The 18569-nt window shown below is 40.9% G+C and overlaps 2 protein-coding genes across 2 annotated transcripts; both read right to left on the bottom strand.

Moving 5' to 3' along the window:
* Window positions 1-2706: 2706 nt before the first annotated feature.
* Window positions 2707-3743, bottom strand: LOC102401545 (olfactory receptor 49-like). Its single transcript, XM_025296061.3, has one exon. The coding sequence runs from the start codon at window positions 3640-3642 to the stop codon at window positions 2707-2709; it is 936 nt and encodes a 311-aa protein (XP_025151846.3). The 5' UTR covers window positions 3643-3743.
* Window positions 3744-16628: 12885 nt separating this feature from the next.
* Window positions 16629-17618, bottom strand: LOC123328163 (olfactory receptor 49-like). Its single transcript, XM_044925295.2, has one exon. It carries the CDS (start codon window positions 17601-17603, stop codon window positions 16629-16631), a length of 975 nt encoding a protein of 324 aa, XP_044781230.2. The 5' UTR covers window positions 17604-17618.
* Window positions 17619-18569: the final 951 nt, after the last annotated feature.

Raw genomic sequence — 18569 nt, 5'->3', positions numbered from 1 at the left:
ATCATATATTCTTACCTCCTTTGTCAAAAATAAGGTGCCCCTAGGTGTGTGGATTTATCTCTGGGCTTTCTATTTTGTTCCATTGATCTATATTTCTGTCTTTGTGCCAGTACCGTACTGCCTTGATGACTGTGGCTTTGTAGTAGAGCCTGAAGTCAGGCAGGTTGATTCCTCCAGTTCCATTCTTCTTTCTCAAGATTGCTTTGGCTATTTGAGGTTTTTTGTATTTCCATACAAATTGTGAGATTATTTGTTCTAGTTCTGTGAAGAATACTGTTGGTAGCTTGATAGGGATAGCATTGAATCTATAAATTACTTTGGGCAGTATGGCCATTTTCACGATATTGATTCTTCCTATCCATGAACATGGTATATTTCTCCATCTATTAGTGTCCTCTTTGATTTCTTTCACCAGTGTTTTATAGTTTTCTATATATAGGTCTTTTGTTTCTTTAGGTAGATATATTCCTAAGTATTTTATTCTTTTTGTTGCAATGGTGAATGGAATTGTTGCCTTAATTTCTCTTTCTATTTTCTCATTATTAGTGTATAGGAATGCAAGGGATTTCTGTGTGTTGATTTTATATCCTGCAACTTTTCTATATTCATTGATTAGTTCTAGTAATTTTCTGGTGGAGTCTTAGGGTTTTCTATGTAGAGGATCATGTCATCTGCAAACCGTGAGAGTTTTACTTCTTCTTTTCCAATTTGGATTCCTTTTATTTCTTTTTATGCTCTGATTGCTGTGGCCAAAACTTCCAAAACTATGTTAAACAGTAATGGTGAAAGTGGGCACCCTTGTCTTGTTCCTGACTTTAGAGGAAATGCTTTCAATTTTTCACCATTGAGGATAATGTTTGCTGTGGGTTTGTCATGTATAGCTTTTATTATGTTGAGGTATATTCCTTCTATTCCTGCTTTCTGGAGACTTTTTATCACAAATGGATGTTGAATTTTGTCAAAGGCTTTCTCTTCATCTATTGAGATAATCATATGGTTTTTATTTTTCAATTTGTTAATATGGTGTATTACATTGATTGATTTGCGGATGTTGAAGAATCCTTGCATCCCTGGGATAAAGCCCACTTGGTCATGGTGTATGATCTTTTTAATGTGTTGTTGGATTCTGATTGCTAGAATTTTGTTAAGGATTTTTGCATCTATGTTCATCAGTGATATTGACCTGTAGTTTTCTTTTTTTGTGGCATCTTTGTCAGGTTTTGGTATTAGGGTGATGGTGGCCTCATAGAATGAGTTTGGAAGTTTACCTTCCTCTGCAATTTTCTGGAAAAGTTTGAGCAGGATAGGTGTTAGCTCTTCTCTAAATTTTTGGTAGATTTCAGCTGTGAAGCCGTCTGGACCTGGGCTTTTGTTTGCTGGAAGATTTCTGATTACACTTTCATGTATCACTTTTAAATTGATCTTCTGCTCTAACCTTTCCCCAGTAATGTACTAGACCCCAGTCTTTTTTAAAGACAACAGTCTTCTATTGTGGTTAGTCAATAGTCTTGGCATTATTTATCCACTGGACTGTCTCTTTTTTACAGATTAGAAAGTCTACTTTGTTTTATTGTTATTATTTTCTTGGCCTCACCATGTGGCTTTCTAGATTTAGTTTTCTTTCCTACCCAGGGATCAAATTCATGCCTCCTGCAATGGAAGCTTGTAGTCCTAACCAGTGGACCACCAGGGAATTTCCTAGAAAGTCTATCCTAATCCTCTATTAGATCTTTATGTCTAATCTGCATCATTTTTCTAGACTATCCAATTCCACTGTTCTATTTGTTTGTTCTTAAGTTAGTGTTTTAATACCTGACACTTTTTTGTTCAATATTTCTTGGCTATTCCACCTCATTAATTTTTCTGGACACATACTAATTCTGAAGTTTATAATAAATATATTCTCATTGAGAATATTTTCATTGGTTTTTAAAGGTTTTAGTGAAGAAGGTATGTTAAATTGTAATTTGAAATGAGGCCGGATTAAGAAACTCAGGGCAGTCCAGTTGTTAAGGACTCTGCACTTTCACTGCTGAGGGCCCACGTTCAATCCCTAGTCAAGGAGCTAGGTAAGATTCCACAAGCCATGTGGCATGGGCAAAGAAAACAAAACATACAAACAAAAATGACAGCAGGACTTCCCTTGTAGTCCAGTGGTTAAGAATCTGCCTGCCAATGCAGGAAATATGGATTCTACCCCTGGTCCAGGAAGATTTCATATGCCACTGGGCAACTAAGCCTGTGGACTTTAACTACTGAGCGCAGACACCTTAGAGCTCTGCAATAAGAGAAGCCACCATAGTGAGAAGTCTGACACCACAACTAGAGTAGCTCCTGCTTGGTGCAACTAGAGAAAGCCTGTGTGCAGCAGCAAAGACCTAGTGCAACCAAAACGAAAACGAAAACCTGACAACAAAGAAACCAAAAAAAAAACACTAAGATACATTCTAGGATCAGAAAGACATACCAGACACAGTTGTGGTACACTGAGTTTTTTGTACTCTCTGACAAGATTGCATGAGCCAGTAAGAAACCACTGTAGATTATAGCATTTGCTAAGAAATTGTCTGCGAGAAAATAGTTCATGAAGATCGGGAAGCAGCAGTATTTGGAGAGGTTCAGGAAAGGAGCCAACTTTCTCCACCCTCTCAGATCCAGCTCCTATTTATGAGAGGAGCTTGTAAATTTGCTTGTAAAACACCTGTTTCACCGGTTTGTCCTCAGGGTGTAGATGAAGGGATTGAGCACTGGGGTCACCACGGTGTTGAGCAAAGCCACCACCTTGTTCCTGTCCTCCCCCTGGCCGCCCTTGCCCGACCGGACATACAGGAAGATGCAGCTGCCATAGAAGAGAGAGACAACAGTGATGTGGGAGGAACAGGTTGAGAAGGCTTTCCACCTCTCCTTGGCTGCGGGAAGGCACAGTATGGTGTGGAGAATGTGGCCATAGCAGGTAGCCGTCACGGACAGGGTGCTCAGGAGGCTGACATTGGCCAGGATGAAACCCAGAAGCTCGATCAGACTTGTGTCTGCACATACAAGTTCCAGGAGTGGAAAGCTGTCACAGAAGAATTGATCAATGATATTGGGACCACAGAACGGCTGCTGAAATGTGAGGAAACCTGGAATGATGTTGAGAAGGAACCCTGTGATCCATGAAGAAAGAAGTAGCTGGACACAGACCCTTTTGCTCATGGTGGTGACATAACGCAAGGGGTTACATATGGCCACATACCTGTCAAAGGACATCACTGCCAGTAGGAAGAACTCTGTGGTGCCCAGGAAGAAATAGAGGAAACACTGTAGGAAACAGCCCTCCAGGGAGATGGTCCTGTTTCCAGTCAGGATATTGGTCAGCATCTTGGGGAAGATGACCGAGGTGAACCAGATCTCTAGGACAGCAAAGTTGCGGAGGAAGTAGTACATGGGGGTGTGGAGGCGCCTGTCCATGAGGGTGAGGACCACGATGAGGAGGTTCCCCAGTAGAGTGAGCAGGTAGGTCAGGAGGAGCCCCAGGAAGAGGAGCATCTGCAGCTCACAGGCCTCTGAGAGCCCCAGCAGGATGAACTCGGTGACAGTGGTGTGGTTCCCCGTGGCCCCTCTGGCCTCTGCTGGGAATGCCCAATCAGCGGTGTGCAGCATCCAGAGTCGTGATGTTCTGGGGATCTGAGGACACTTGGAACTGAAAGGAAAGAGGGATTTTGAGCTGAAGGAATCCTTTATTTCTTCAACCTGCAGGTCCCTTTCCCTCCCTCGTCAGGCCAGTTGTCCAGGTCCCTCACTGAGTTAGCATCAAGTCACATACTTTGATTCAATTGTCTGGTATTCTTTGGGGAAAATTTTGCCTTTACCAATTCTTTTTCCATTTTTCTTGTGTCTGTTAGGAAGTGTTTGTCCCTTTAAATCTTGATCAGATGATGTTTTTTTCCCCCCATATTTGTCCAAATGTTTTAAGTGGTCTCTCAAATAAAGTAAAATATTTCCTCTGCAAATGGTGCATCCATTGGTCACAGGCCTTTATCAAAAGCACTAATGGAAAATTTACTCTAGAACTTGTTACAGAGGCATTTGAGTTAGACTTCCTGTTTGTACCTGAGCTCCATCATTTACTAACTTGTGTGGGGCCAGTTGTCTAACTTCACCAAACTCTGCTTCTTCAGTGGCAATAAAACATGTATTTGTAAATTAGGCATCACGGTTACTTTTTTCAGATAAATTCCTAAGTAATCGTAATGAATAATAATGATAAATGCTCATATTTAGAATCGTACATTGGTTCAATTTCAATTTTAGAGAATATGTCTTTGTTTTGAATAACTTTTTTCTAGTTCTTACATTATTTAGCAGTGTCTTACTGACTTCCCTGGTGGTTCAGATGGTAAAGCATCTGCCTACAATGCAGGAGACCTGGGTTTGATCCCTGGGTTGGGAAGATCCCCTGGAGAAGGAAATGACAACTCACTCCAGCATTCTTGCCTCGAAAATCCCGCAGACGGAGGAGCCTTGTAGGCTACAGTCCATGGGGTCACAAAGAGTCGGACATGACTGAGTGGCTTCACTCACTTAGAGATCTGGATTAAGAAGTAGGCATTCTTGCCATTGGTTGTCCTTTATAGAAATAACAGGTAAAGGCAAGCTTCTGTGAAGAAGAGCTACTCTTGCTGAGACAGGAGCAGAAACTAATGTGATAAGCCTGCCTCAGAGAAATGATAACACAGTGCAGTATAGCTGTGTAAAATATGTATTTATATGGAGAAGAATTGGATGAGAACACAGGAAAATGAGCATAATTGCCATAATAGGATAGGAGGATGGCAGGTGATTTTTCTTCCGTCTCTTTATTATTTTTATTATCGCTTATAAAGTAACTTAAATTCAAAATCAGAAAAGAAGCCAGCACAATGAGTCCATTTGGACTAAGAGTTGGGTAAAAAGTTTGAGAGAGACAAAGGGGAAATAAATGGCTGTCCATGAACAGAGTGAAGGAAAGCCATAATGATTCTGTGAGCCATCAGCTGTTCTTGATCAGGTTACTGAGAACGATGCAAAAAGTCAGAGAAGTGAGCTCTGCCACAGCCCACCAGTGGACACCTGAAAACAGATGGCAGGCTTCCAGCCAGAGCATCCAGAGGAATCAGGGTCCCCTTCCCCACACCAAAAATTGCACCAATGTAGACTACCTCAGTAGATACTAGGTGAGATGCTCAGTTGTCTTCAAGGCAGTTCTCATGATGGGGAGACTCCTGGTTTTCACAGGAAACTCCCAACTCTGCAGTGTTGCCTGAGGAGTATGCTTCTTGGGGTCTCACCAGAGATACAAAGTGAAGGACACGCCAGAGCTGAAACATAGTCTGCAGGTCATGGACAGAAGCAGGTCCTATTCTCTTGTATATAGTACACGCAGGTGTCTGCAAATATCCATATTTTCCAACAACCAATCTCTCTTAAGAAATATTCTCTGACTCTCACCATCCACATATTCTCAGTTGTCCTCAGAAAGTAACAATCTTTGGATATTCCCCAGAACTTCACCAGTTTCTCAGGAAGCTTCTATTTTTCTGATCCATCACCATGTCATGGACCACTTTCCTGGGGAAATGGATATGAAAACCTATCTAATTATTCTTCCATCCCTCATATAGTAAGGCAGAGACAGACATCAATAGATGCTGATTAGTTTAACTCATCTTCAGTTGGGCTTAAGAAGTTTCTGGCCCTTCCAGGAGTATGGTGTCCATAGAGAGTTCTGGGGTAAAATAATCATGGCAGACTCTTTGTCTTGGACTGCTTGGGATTCTGTTTGGTCTCCTTGGAAGCTCAGAGATACAGAAGGTGCAGAGCTCAAACTTAACCAATCTAGAGATTCATGTTATTCTCTTACTGGTTGGAGCTATGCTTCCCTGGAGATTCATTATCATCAGTGGTAATAGGACCTAAGAAGGTCCCTTACCTCTTACTTTCTTCAATTTTGGGATTTAAAGTTTACTTTGTTTTGACTGAGAAGCTGCGAAACCTCTAATGAATTTTAACTGTAACAAAGAAACACAGTTAATAAAAAGTTCATTTAAAAACACAGTTAATTCAAAAAGTTTTGTGATGTGCTTTTGTGTGATAAGTATGGCTCTAGATGCCACAGACAGGCAGTATCTTGTGGGGAAGACAGACATGAAATAATCAGATAAATATTAATTACTATTGTGATTAGTGTCTGAAAAAGAGCTCAGAGGATATCCTGAATCAGACTGCAGGAAGATGAAAGGTATTCCTGATCGAGTTATATAAAGTTGTTGTTGTTCAGTCCCCAGTCGTGTCTGACTGTGTGATCCATGGACTGCAGCACCCAGGCTTGCATGTCCTTCACCAACCCCTCCGCCCCAGTTTGCTCAAACTCAAGTCCATTGATGCAACGATGCCATCCAACCATTTCATCATTTGTTGTCCCCTTCTCCTCTTGCCTTCAATCTTTCCTAGCACTAAGGTCTTTTCCAATGAGTCAACTCTTTGCATCAGGTGGCCAAAGTATTGGATCTTCAGCTTCAACATCAGTCCATCCTATAATAATTCAGGGTTGATTTCTTTACTGTCCAAGGGACTCTCAAAATTTTTATCCAGCACTACAGTTTGAAAGCATCAGTTCTTTGGTGCTCAGCCTTCTTTATGATCCAACTCTCACATCTGTACATGACTACTGCAAAAACCATAGCTTTGACTCTATGAACCTTTGTGGGCAAAGTAATGTCTCTGCTTTTTCATATGTTGTCTAGATTTGTCATAGCTTTTCTTCTAAGCAGCAAGCGTCTTTTAATTTCATGGCTGCAGTCACCATCCGCAGTGATTTTTTAGTCCAAGAAAATAGTCTGTCACTGTTTCCTTTGTTCCCCCATCTATTTGCCATGAAGTGATGAGACTGGATGCCATGATCTTTGTATTTTGAATGTTGCATTTTAAGCCAGCCTTTTCACTCTCCTCTTTCACTTTCATCAAGAGGCTCTGAAGTTCCTCTTCACTTTCTGCCATAAGTGTGGTGTCACCTGCATATCTGTGGTTGTTGATATTTCTCCTGGCAATCTTGATTCCAGCTTGTGCTTCATTAGCCTGGCATTTCTCATGATATACTGTGCATAAAAGTTAAATAAGCAGGGTGACAATATACAACCTTCATGTACTTCTTTCCCAATTTTTAACCAATCCGTTGTTCTATGTGCAGTTCTAACTGGTGCTTCTTGACTTACATACAGGTTTCTCAGGAGGCATGTAAGGTGTTGTGGTATTTCCATCTCTATAAATTTGAGACCTGAAGAATAAATTGGAGTGTGTGTGGAGGTGAAGGACCTTTAATTAATTAATCAATCATTCATTCAATAAATGTTTCTTGAGTACCTACTTACCTACTGTGTACTAGACTCTATACTGTGTACTGAAGATAACTATGAGTGGTGAACAAAACAGAGATGGTGTCCAGTCCCCGTTGAGCATCCTCTCTATTATGTGAATCTTTGTAAAAGGATATTGAAATTGTGTTTGTCTTGGTCCTTGGGCCATTCAAGCTATAACTACTTTGTAATCCCACTTTCTTTGGTCACCGAACTATTCTGTGGACTGGAGAAAACTGGCTGATGTAACATGATTGTCAGAAATGGTATGACTAGGAGCCAATGATATGTTTGAAAAGGCAAATGAATGACAGGCTTTCAGTTCTCTAAGTGCATTAGTGGGTTAATCCGACTAGGGTAATCTTTCCTGAGAGTCTGGCTATCCTTAATGTGGTCAGATGGCTACGAACTCACTTTCTAAACACCTGGTCACCTCATAGAAACTGCATGTGTAGTCACCTTATTCCTGGTAAAGAGTCATGACTAATCAATAACTTATAGGAAGTAGGCTCATATGACTGGATAGCTGAGGTTAAGAAGTGTACATGGCACACACTGGTGGCATCTGCTGAGATGTGCTTGTAGAAATTGTATACCTCGTCTGGTTGACCAGAACTTCCATAATTTTCAGTTAGACATGATATAGCCTATGTACTTGGTGTCACAGATCGATTTGACATAGTGCCTGTGAGAGCTTCTAAGGTGGCCCCGATGACCCATCTCCTGATATTCCTGTCCATGTGTTATCCCCTCCCCTTGTGTGTGGCTGTACCTAGTGATAGTCTTCTAACGAATGGAATACAGTGAAAGGGATGAGATGTCATTTTTGAGAATGTTACAAAGAGACTGTGGTTCCATCTTGCATGTCCATTCTTGCTCTCTTACTTGCTCTGAAGGAAGCCATATTATTAGCTGTGCACTAGAGAAGCCCACATGGCAAGGGACTCATGTCTCCAGCCAATAGCCAGCAAGGACTTAATGACAATGAACAGCCACCGTAGTCAACATGGGAGCAGATCCTCCCTTAGACAAGCATTGGGATGACTACTGTCGTGGCCTGTACCTTGGTTACAGCCTTATGAGATATCTGGAGCCAGAGGCTAATACAGTTCTCATTGAGAGTCTGGTCTTCATTCCATAGGTGTCCTGATGGAGCACTCAATGCATTGTTGTTGTTCATTCACCAGTCATGTCTGACTCTGTGATCCATGGACTACAGCACCCAGGCTTCCCTGTCCCTCACTATCTCCCAGAGTTTGCTCAAACTCATGTCCATTGAGTTGATGATGCCATCTAACCATCTCATCATCTGTCATTCACTTCTCCTCATGTCCTCAATCTTTCCTAGCATCCAGGTCTTTTCCAATGACTCAGCTCTTTGCATCAGGTGACCCAAGTATTGAAATTCCAGCTTCAGAATCAGTCCTTCCAGGACTGGTATTCAGGACTGATTTCCTTTAGGATTGACTGGTTTGATCTTGCTGTCCAAGAGACTCTCAAGAGTTTTCTTCAGCACTATAATTTGAAAGAATCAGTTCTTCAGTGCTCAGCCTTCTTTATGATCCAACTCTCACATCTGTATATGACTACTGCAAAAACCATAGCTTTGACTTGATGGATCTTTGTGGGCAAATTGATGTCTTTGCTTTTTAGTATGTTTAGATATGTCATAGCTTTTCTTCCAAGGAGTAAGTGTCTTTTAATTTCATGGCTGCATTCACCATCTGCAGTCACTGTTTCCATTCCCCCCCATACATTTGCCATTAAGTAATGGGACCAAATGCTATGATCTTGTTTTTTGAATGTTGAGTGTTTTTTTTTTTTAATTTATTTATTTTTGGCTGTGCTGGGTCTTTGTTACTGTTTGGACTTTTTTGTAGTTGCAGCAAGCAGGGGCTGAGGTGCATAGGCTTCTCACTGAAGTGGCTTCTCTTGTTGGGGAATATGCACGAGAGTGTTACAAAGAGACTGTGGTTCCATCTTGCAAGAGACTCTTGGTCTCTCGGGCTTCAGTAGCTGTGGGACACGGGCCCAGTGGCTCTGCAGCATGTGTGATCTTCCTGGACCAGGGATTGAACCCATGTCTCCTGCATTGACAGGCAGATTCTTTATCACTGAGCCACTAGGGAAGCCAAAAGGTTGAGTTTTAAGCCAGCTTTTTTACTCTCTTCTTTCATCTTCTTCAAGAGGTTCTTTAAATCCTCTTCACTTTGCCATAAGGGTGGTGTCATCTGCATATCTGAAGGTGTTGATATTTCTCCTGGCAATCTTTATTCCAATTCACTTCATCCAGCCTCACATGTCACATGATGTACAGTGCATAGATGATACTTTGTGTATGAGGTGTGAATGTTGCTCTTTGTGTCCGACTATTTGCAACCTCATGGACTTTACAGTCCATGGAATTCTCCAGGCCAGAATACTGAAGTGAGAAGCCATTCCCTTCTCCAGGGGATCTTCCCAACCCAGGGACTGAATGCAGGTCTTCTGTGTTGCAGGAGGATTCTTTACCATCTGAGCCACCAGGAAAGCCTGAAAAAGTATCATCAAATCAGGTTAGAATGCATGTCAAGTATGGCAGTACCAGTCTCTGCAAGGAATACAACTTACTTTACTTCCCTGGTTGTTCCATGTCAAATATGTCAAGGCTGTATATTGTCACCATGCTTATTTAGTTTATATGCAGAGTACATGATATGAAATGCTGGGCTGGAAGAAGCAGAAGCTGGAATCAAGATTGCTGGGAGAAATATCAGTTTCCTCAGATATGCAGATGACATTACCCTTATGGCAGAAAGTGAAGAGGAACTTAAGAGCCTCTTGATGAAAGTGAAATAGGAGAGTGAAAAAGCTGGCTTAAAACTCAACATCTGAAACACAAAGATTATGGCATCCAGTCCCATCACTTCATGGCAAATAGGTAGGGAAACAATGGAAACAGTGACAGAGTTTATGTTCTTGGGCTCCAAAATCACTGCAGATGGTGAGTGCAGCCATGAAATTGAAAGACACTTGGTCCTTGAAAGAAAACCTTTGACAAACCTAGACAGCTTATTAAAAAGCAGAGACATAATTTGGCAACAAAGGTCCATAGAGTCAAAGCTGTGGTTTTTGCAGCAGTCATGGATGGATGTGAGAGTTGGACCATAAAGAAAGCTGAGCACTGAAGAATTGATGCTTTTGAACTGTGGTGTTGGGGAAGACTCTTTTGAGAGTCCCTTGCACTGCAAAGTGATCAAACCAGGCAATCCTAAAGGAAATCAGTCCTGAATATTCATTGGAAGGACTAATGCTGAAGTTGAAGCTCCAATATTTTGGCCACTTGATGGAAAGAACTAACTCATTAGACAATACCCTGATACTGGGCGAGATTGAAGGCAGGAGGAGAAGAGGATGACAGAGGATGAGATGGTTGGATGGTATCACTGACTCGATGAACATGAATTTGAGCAAGCTCTGGGAGTTGGTGATGGACTGGGAAGCCTGGCATGTTGCAGTCCATGGAGGTTGCAAAGAGTCGGACATGACTGAACTAATTAACTGACTATTCCATGTCCAGTTCTAACTGTTACTTCTTGACTTGCATACAGGATTCTCAGAGGGTAGGTAAGGTGATCTGGTATTCCCATCTCTTTAAGACTTTTCCATAGTTTGTGATCCACACAGTCAAAGGCTTTTACGTAGTCAGTGAAGCAGAAATAGATGTTTTTCTAGAAATCTCTTGCTTTTTCTATGATCAAACAGGTGTTGGCAATTTGATCTCTGGTTCTTCTGCTTTTTCTAAATCCAGATAGAACATTTGGAATTTCTAGGTCACATATGGTTGAAGCCGAGCTTAAAAGATTTTGAGCATTACCTTGGTAGCATGTGAAATGAGTGCAATTTTGTGGTAGTTTGAACATTCTTTACCATTGCCCTTCTTTGGGATTGGATTAGATGTCTAAAATACTTTACCATCAAAAGGGTTATTATTTTAACTTGAGTTATCTTGACCATTAGTACAAGGGCTTCCCTGGTGGCTCATTTCAGTTCAGTCACTCAGTTGTGTCCAACTGTTTGCAACCCCATGAACTGCAGCATGCCCGGCCTCCTTAGTCCATCACCAACTCCTGGAGTTTACCCCAACTCGTGTCCATTGAGTTGGTGATGCATCCAACCATCTCATCCTCTGTCATCCCCTTCTCCTCCTGCCCTCAATCTTTCCCAGCATCATGGTCTTTTCAAATGAGTCAACTCTTCGCATCAGGTGGCCAGAGTATTGGAGTTTCAGCTTCAACATCAGTCCTTCCAATGAACACCCAGGACTGATCTCCTTTAGGATGGACTGGTTGGATCTCCTTTCAGTCCAAGGTACTCTCAAGAGTCTTTTTCAACACCACAGTTCAAAAGCATCAATTGTTCTGCACTCAGCTTTCTCCACAGTCCAACTCTCACATCCATACATGACCACTGGAAAAACCATAACCTTGACTAGATTGTCGCTCCAGGGTAAGGAATCCTCTTGGCAATTCAGGAGATGCAAGATCAATCCCTTAGTCTGGAAGATTCCTGGGAGAAGGAAATGGCAACTGACTCCAGTATTCTTGATTGGGAAATCCCATGGAGAGGAGGAGCCTGGTGGGGTAGGGTACTTGGGGTCGCAAAACAGCTGGACAAGACTTAGGGACTAAACAACAACAATGACCATTAATATCGTTGAGCATCTTTTCACTTATATTGGTCCTTTGAGTTTACTTTACTGTCAGTGTCTATGTATATAGTTATCTCAATTATCTGTTGGGTTATTTATCTTTGTATATTATAGAAAATAATTCTTTATCTGTAATTTATATTCTTCCATCTACCTCCTTCCTGAAAATTCATTTAAACCTCTTCATGAAGTTATTTCTTCCTTGACCTTGTATGAAATTCAGAACAGTAATGCAAAGTTTCTGGGTATATGTTTAGTTTTATAATTTTTACTTTTTAAAATATAAATTTATTTATTTTAATTGGAGGCTAATTACTTTACAATATTGTATTGGTTTTGCCATACATCAACATGAATCTGCCACGGGTGTACACGTGTTCCCCATCCTGAACCCCCCTCCCACCTCCCTGCCCATCCCATCCCTCTGGGTCATCCCAGTGCACCAGCCCTGAGCATCCTGTATCATGCATCGAACCTGGACTGGCAATTCATTTCACATATGATATTATACCTGTTTCAGTGCCATTCTCCCAAATCATCCCACCGTTGCCCTTTCCCACAGAGTCTAAAAGACTGTTCTATACATCTGTGTCTCTTGCTGTCTCCCATATAGGGTTATCGTTACCATCTTCCTAAATTCCATATATATGTGTTAGTATACTGTATTGGTGTTTTTCTTTCTGGCTTACTTCACTCTGTATAATAGGCTCCAGTTTCATCCACCTCATTAGAACTGATTCAAATGCATTATTTTTAATGGCTGAATAATACTCCATTGTATATATGTACCACAGCTTTCTTCTCCATTCATCTGCTGGTGGACATCTAAGTTGCTTACGCGTCCTGGCTATTATAAACAGTACTGCGATGATGGGCATATGTATACTTTTAGAAGTCCTTCATTCACCATTTGTTCAAAGAATGGGATTATTAATTGTCTGGTCCTATGTAATTGTTAAAGTTTTGAACTTCATTTAAAGTAAATTGTATTTCTATCGATGCATAAGGTCTGTTTCTGGCAGGAAATCTTCAGAGAGAAAGGGTGTGTTGTTTTGGCTTCCTCTGTGTTAACTATGCAAGTCCACCTCCCCCTCACCTGAGTTTGCTAACCCTGTCCTCCTCCAGAGGTATGGGCATGGGATTGGTGTGGCAGGTAGGGATGGATTTCCTAGAGGAAGGGGAAGGTTATATGGACAAAAATGGTAGTGGTGGTGGTAAGAAATGGTGGATTTAGTACATATTTTGAATGTATAATCTCCAGAATTTGCTGATGGAGTGACTGAGAAATAAGAGAAAGGGAGGAAGTCAAAGTAGTGCAGTTTTGTTTTTGACCTGGAATCTGTACTTTTCTTATTGGGTAAAATACATAATAATATAAAATTTCTCATTTTAACCATTCTAAAGTGTACTGTTTGGTGGTGTCAAGTACATTCACATTGTTGTGAGATCATCACCATTATCCATGTCCAGAACTTTTTCATCATCCCAAGCTGAAATTTTATATTCATCAAATAATAACTCTCCATTCCTACCCACACTTCCTGGTAACCCCCATTCTACATTCTGTCTCTATGATTTTTTTTGCTCACTCTATACCTCATATTGTGGAATCTGACTGTATTTGTCCTCTTATGTCTTGCTTATTTCACTTAGCGTATATCTTCAAGTTTCCTCCATTTTGTAGCATTTAACTTATCAGAGTTCCATTTCTTTTTAAGGCGGAACAATATTCCAGTGTATGTACATACCACATTTCGTTTATCCATTCATTCGTCCATGGGCATTTGAGTTGGTTCTACCTTTTGGCTGTTGTGAATAGTGCTGCTATGAACACAGATGTAAAAATATGTGTTCAAGTCCTTACTTTCAATTCTTTTGGGTTTATGTCTAGAAGTGAGATTGCTGGATGATACACTAAATCTATGTTTACATTATTTAGGAACTGCCATAATGTTTTCCACAGTGGCTGAATCATTTTATACTCTCATCAGCAATGCAGCAGAATTCTAATCTATCTATATGCTTGCCAAAACTTGGTATAATCTGTTCAAGAAAATTTTAAAAAATAATATCCATCTTTATGGCTATAAAATAATATTTCCTTGTGATTTTAATTTGCATTTCCCTAATGACTATGTGAGAGCCTTTGACTGTGTGGATCACAATAAACTGTGGAAAATTCTGAAAGAGATGTGAATACCAGAACACCTGACCTGCCTCTTGAGAAACCTATATACAGGTCAGGAAGCAACGGTTAGAACTGGACATGGAACAACAGACTGGTTCCAAATAGGAAAAGGAGTACATCAAGGCTGTATATTGTCACCCTGCTTATTTAACTTATATGCAGAGTACAGCATGAGAAACACTGGGCTAGAAGAAGCACAAACTGGAATCAAGATTGCTGGGAGAAATATCAATCACCTCAGATATGCAGATGACACCACCCTTATGGCAGAAAGTGAAAAGGAACTAAAAAGCCTCTTGATGAAGGTGAAAGAGGAGAGTGAAAATGTTGGCTTAAAGCTCAACATGCAGAAAATGAAGATCATGGCATCTGGTCCCATCACTTCATGGCAAATAGATGGGGAAACAGTGGAAAAGTGTCAGACTTTATTTTTTTGGGCTCCAAAATCACTGCAGATGGTGACTGCAGCCATGAAATTAAAAGACTCTTACTCCTTGGAAAAAAAGTTATGACCAACCTAGATAGAATATTGAAAGCAGAGACATTACTTTGCCGACAAATGTCTGTCTAGTCAAGGCTATGGTTTTTCCAGTGGTCATGTATGGATGTGAGAGTTGGACTGTGAAGAAAGCTGAGCGCTGAAGAATTGATGCTTTTGAACTGTGGTGTTGGAGAAGACTCTTGAGAGTCCCTTGGACTGCAAGGAGATCCAACCAATCCATTCTGAAGTAGGTCAGTCTTGGGTGTCCTTTGGAAGGACTGATGTTGAGGCTGAAACTCCAGTACTTTGGCCACCTTATGCTCAGAGTTGACTCATTGGAAAAGACTCTGATGGTGAGGGGATTGGTGGCAGGAGGAAAAGGGAACAATAGAGGATGAGATGGCTGGATGGCATCACTGACTTGATGGATGTGAGTCTGAGTGAACTCCGGGAGTTGGTGATGGACAGGGAGGCCTGGTGTGCTGCGATTCATGGGGTCATAAAGAGTCAGACACAACTGAGCGACTGAACTGAACTGAATGATTGGTGATGCTGCACATCTTTTCATGTACTTATTAGCCATTTGTAGAAGAGCTGTTTTTGTTATTGAAAACATAGGTTTTAATTCATAGTAGCTATATAATCCTTTCTTGAAATCTTTCTATGGTAATTGGGCCAGTTAAGTTTTCTATCTCTTTTTACATTTTTGAAAATTCTCATTCTCTAGGGATTCGTCCATTTTCTCTACGTTTTCCTATTTGTTATTGAAGCGTTACCCATGGTATTTTCTTACAAAGATCATTTAATACCCTAAAATGTAGTTATTTGTGTCCTTTCTATCTTCCTTATTCGATTTCAAATTCTTTGAAAGCATAAATTAAGTGTTATGCACTGAAATGTGCATTTCCTTGGACATGGCATTCATGTAATAATTATATTGGGAAAAGTTAACATGTGAATTGATCTCATTATTTAGTTAATATTTGATTATTTACCAATATGATTTAATTTTCATTTTCATGAAAATAATGAACATCTTAATAACAAATTTCAATAGGTTTAATACTGTATTTAACTTTGTATAAGATAAATTGGATATTCTGAATATAAATTTTTAGTATTCCAGACAGAAACGTTTTGTTAACAACGAGTGTGAAATTTCAAAGGAAGAGAGGGAAGGTTGGATGAGATACAAATGAAAGAAACTAACCTTTAGTGAGACTTATTATGTGCCAGTCACTATTTAAGATTCTTGCATAGAGTATCTCATTTGACTTTTATCATAATTCTTTGAAACGGATCCTCATTTTACAGATGAGAAAACAGGGGCTCAGGGAAGTAACCAACCAGGTTACTTGGTTAGGAATGATGAATATCTATGAATTTTAATACTAAAGTAAGAGTTTAGTATTAACTTATATGCAGGATAATAAACAACTAACCTTATTTTTTGAATTCTTATGGATATATTACTGTGACAAGACGAGGACCATGTTAACAGTGTTCTCCTCTCCCTTGAGGTTTTTGGAGAAACAGAAACACAAAATCAATCTGAAAGTACTTTCTGAATATTTATATGGTCTATCACAACAGATTGGTTTTTGAGGCTTATGGTGAATTACAGAGCGAGTACCTCTCATCAAAGAATTTGTATTCTGCTGGGAAGCCAGGCATATAGATGGAATGAAGCGAAATATACAAATATGATAATTACTAAAATTGCCTTGAGGGGCCACAGAGCTTATGAGTTGATGCTGAGTTTCACAGTGACTGGCACCCCAGAAACATGTCATCAAGCTTTTTGTGGATGAGACAGCCTCCACCTGTTGCAGAGGCCTCATGCTCCCTTAGCTTGACTGGGGATCTTATGTGCAGCCTCTTGGATCCACAGGTTTATTAGAAGAGCTTGTTCACCTGCTCCCTAAACACCTGCTTCACCTGTTTGTTCCTGAGGGTGTAGATGAAGGGATTGAGCACTGGGGTCACCACAGTGTTGAGCAAGGCCACCACCTTGTTCCTGTCCTCCCCCTGGCCGCCCTTGCCCGACCGGACATACATGAAGATGCAGCTGCCATAGAAGAGAGAGACAACAGTGATGTGGGAGGAACAGGTTGAGAAGGCTTTCTGCCTCTCCTTGGCTGCGGGGATTTGCAGGATGGTGTGGAGAATGTGGCCATAGCAGGTAGCCGTCACAGACAGAGTGCCCAGGAGGCTGACGTTGGCCAGGATGAAACCCAGAAGCTCGATCAGACTTGTGTCTGCACATATGAGTTCCAGGAGTGGAAAGCTGTCACAGAAGAAATGATCAATGGTATTGGGACCACAGAATGGCTGCTGAATTGTGAGGAAACCTGGAATGATGTTGAGAAGGAACCCTGTGATCCATGAAGAAAGAACTAGCTGGACACAGACCCTTTTGCTCATGGTGGTGACATAACGCAAGGGGTTACATATGGCCACATACCTGTCAAAGGACATCACTGCCAGTAGGAAGAACTCTGTGGTGCCCAGGAAGAAATAGAGGAAACACTGTAGGAAACAGCCTTCCAGGGAGATGGTCCTGTTTCCAGACAGGATGTTGGTCAGCATCTTGGGGAAGATGACCGAGGTGAACCAGATCTCTAGGACAGCAAAGTTGCGGAGGAAGTAGTACATGGGGGTGTGGAGGCGCCTGTCCATGAGGGTGAGGACCACGATGAGGAGGTTTCCCAGTAGAGTGAGCAGGTAGGTCAGGAGGAGCCCCAGGAAGAGGAGCATCTGCAGCTCACAGGCCTCTGAGAGCCCCAGCAGGATGAACTCGGTGACAGTGGTGTGGTTCCCCGTGGCTCCTCTGGCCTCTGCTGGGAATGCCCAATCAGCGGTGTGCAGCATCAAGAGTCGTGATGTTCTGGGGATCTGAGGACACTTGGAACTGAAAGGAAAGAAGGATTTTGAGCTGAAGAAATCCTTTATTTCTTCAACCTGCAGGTCCCTTTTCTTCCCTCATCAGGCTGTTGTCCAGATCCTGCACCTAGTTAGCATCAAGTCACATACTTTGATTCAAGTGTCTGGTATTCTTTGGGGAAAGTTTTGCCTTTATCAATTCTTTTTCTGTTTTTCTTATTTATGTTAGGAAGTATGTGTCCCTTTATTTCTTCTTGATCAGATGATGTCTTTTCCTATATTTGTCCAAATGTTTTAAGTGGTCTCTCAAATAAAGTAAAATATTTTCCCTGCAAATCCTGTATCCATTGATCACAGACCTTTATCAAAAACACTGATGGAAAATTTACTCTAGAACTTGTTACACAGACATTCAGTTAGAGAGACTGTGTGTGCACCTGAGCGTGTGCACCTGAGTTTCAACATTTACTAATCTGTCTGGGACCAGTTCTCTAACCTCAGGAAACTCTGCTTCATCAATGGGAATATAACAGTTCACAAGAGAAATGTTCTCCAGAATTTAAATTAGTAATGTATACTCAACACCTAATGCAAGGTTGACCACTGACCATGCAGTCACACAATGCTAGCTATTTTTATTTTTCCCTTTCTGGCTGATATTCTTGCAGGATAATTAAGGATAAGTAAAAATAGAATTGGAGAAAACATACTGGATTTCGGGCAATGTATATTTAAACAAAAAGTTTTAAAATATAAAAATATTATCAGGTCATCATGGACACTTTAAGATATACAGCAAATGAAAAGATTCACCTATAGTCCTACAGAGACAACTGCTATTAATATATTGATTTATTTCTATTGTACTTTTCTATTATTTACAGTGTATGGATTTGAATGGTCATGCACACAGATTATTATTTTCAACATCCTTGCTTCCCACATATCAGTACA

The sequence above is a fragment of the Bubalus bubalis genome, chromosome 11 (genome assembly GCF_019923935.1).
Source record: "Bubalus bubalis isolate 160015118507 breed Murrah chromosome 11, NDDB_SH_1, whole genome shotgun sequence".
Classification (NCBI taxonomy): domain Eukaryota; kingdom Metazoa; phylum Chordata; class Mammalia; order Artiodactyla; family Bovidae; genus Bubalus; species Bubalus bubalis.
The sequence above is the reverse complement of the archived record's forward strand: the minus strand, read 5'-3'. Positions and strand labels throughout refer to the sequence as shown.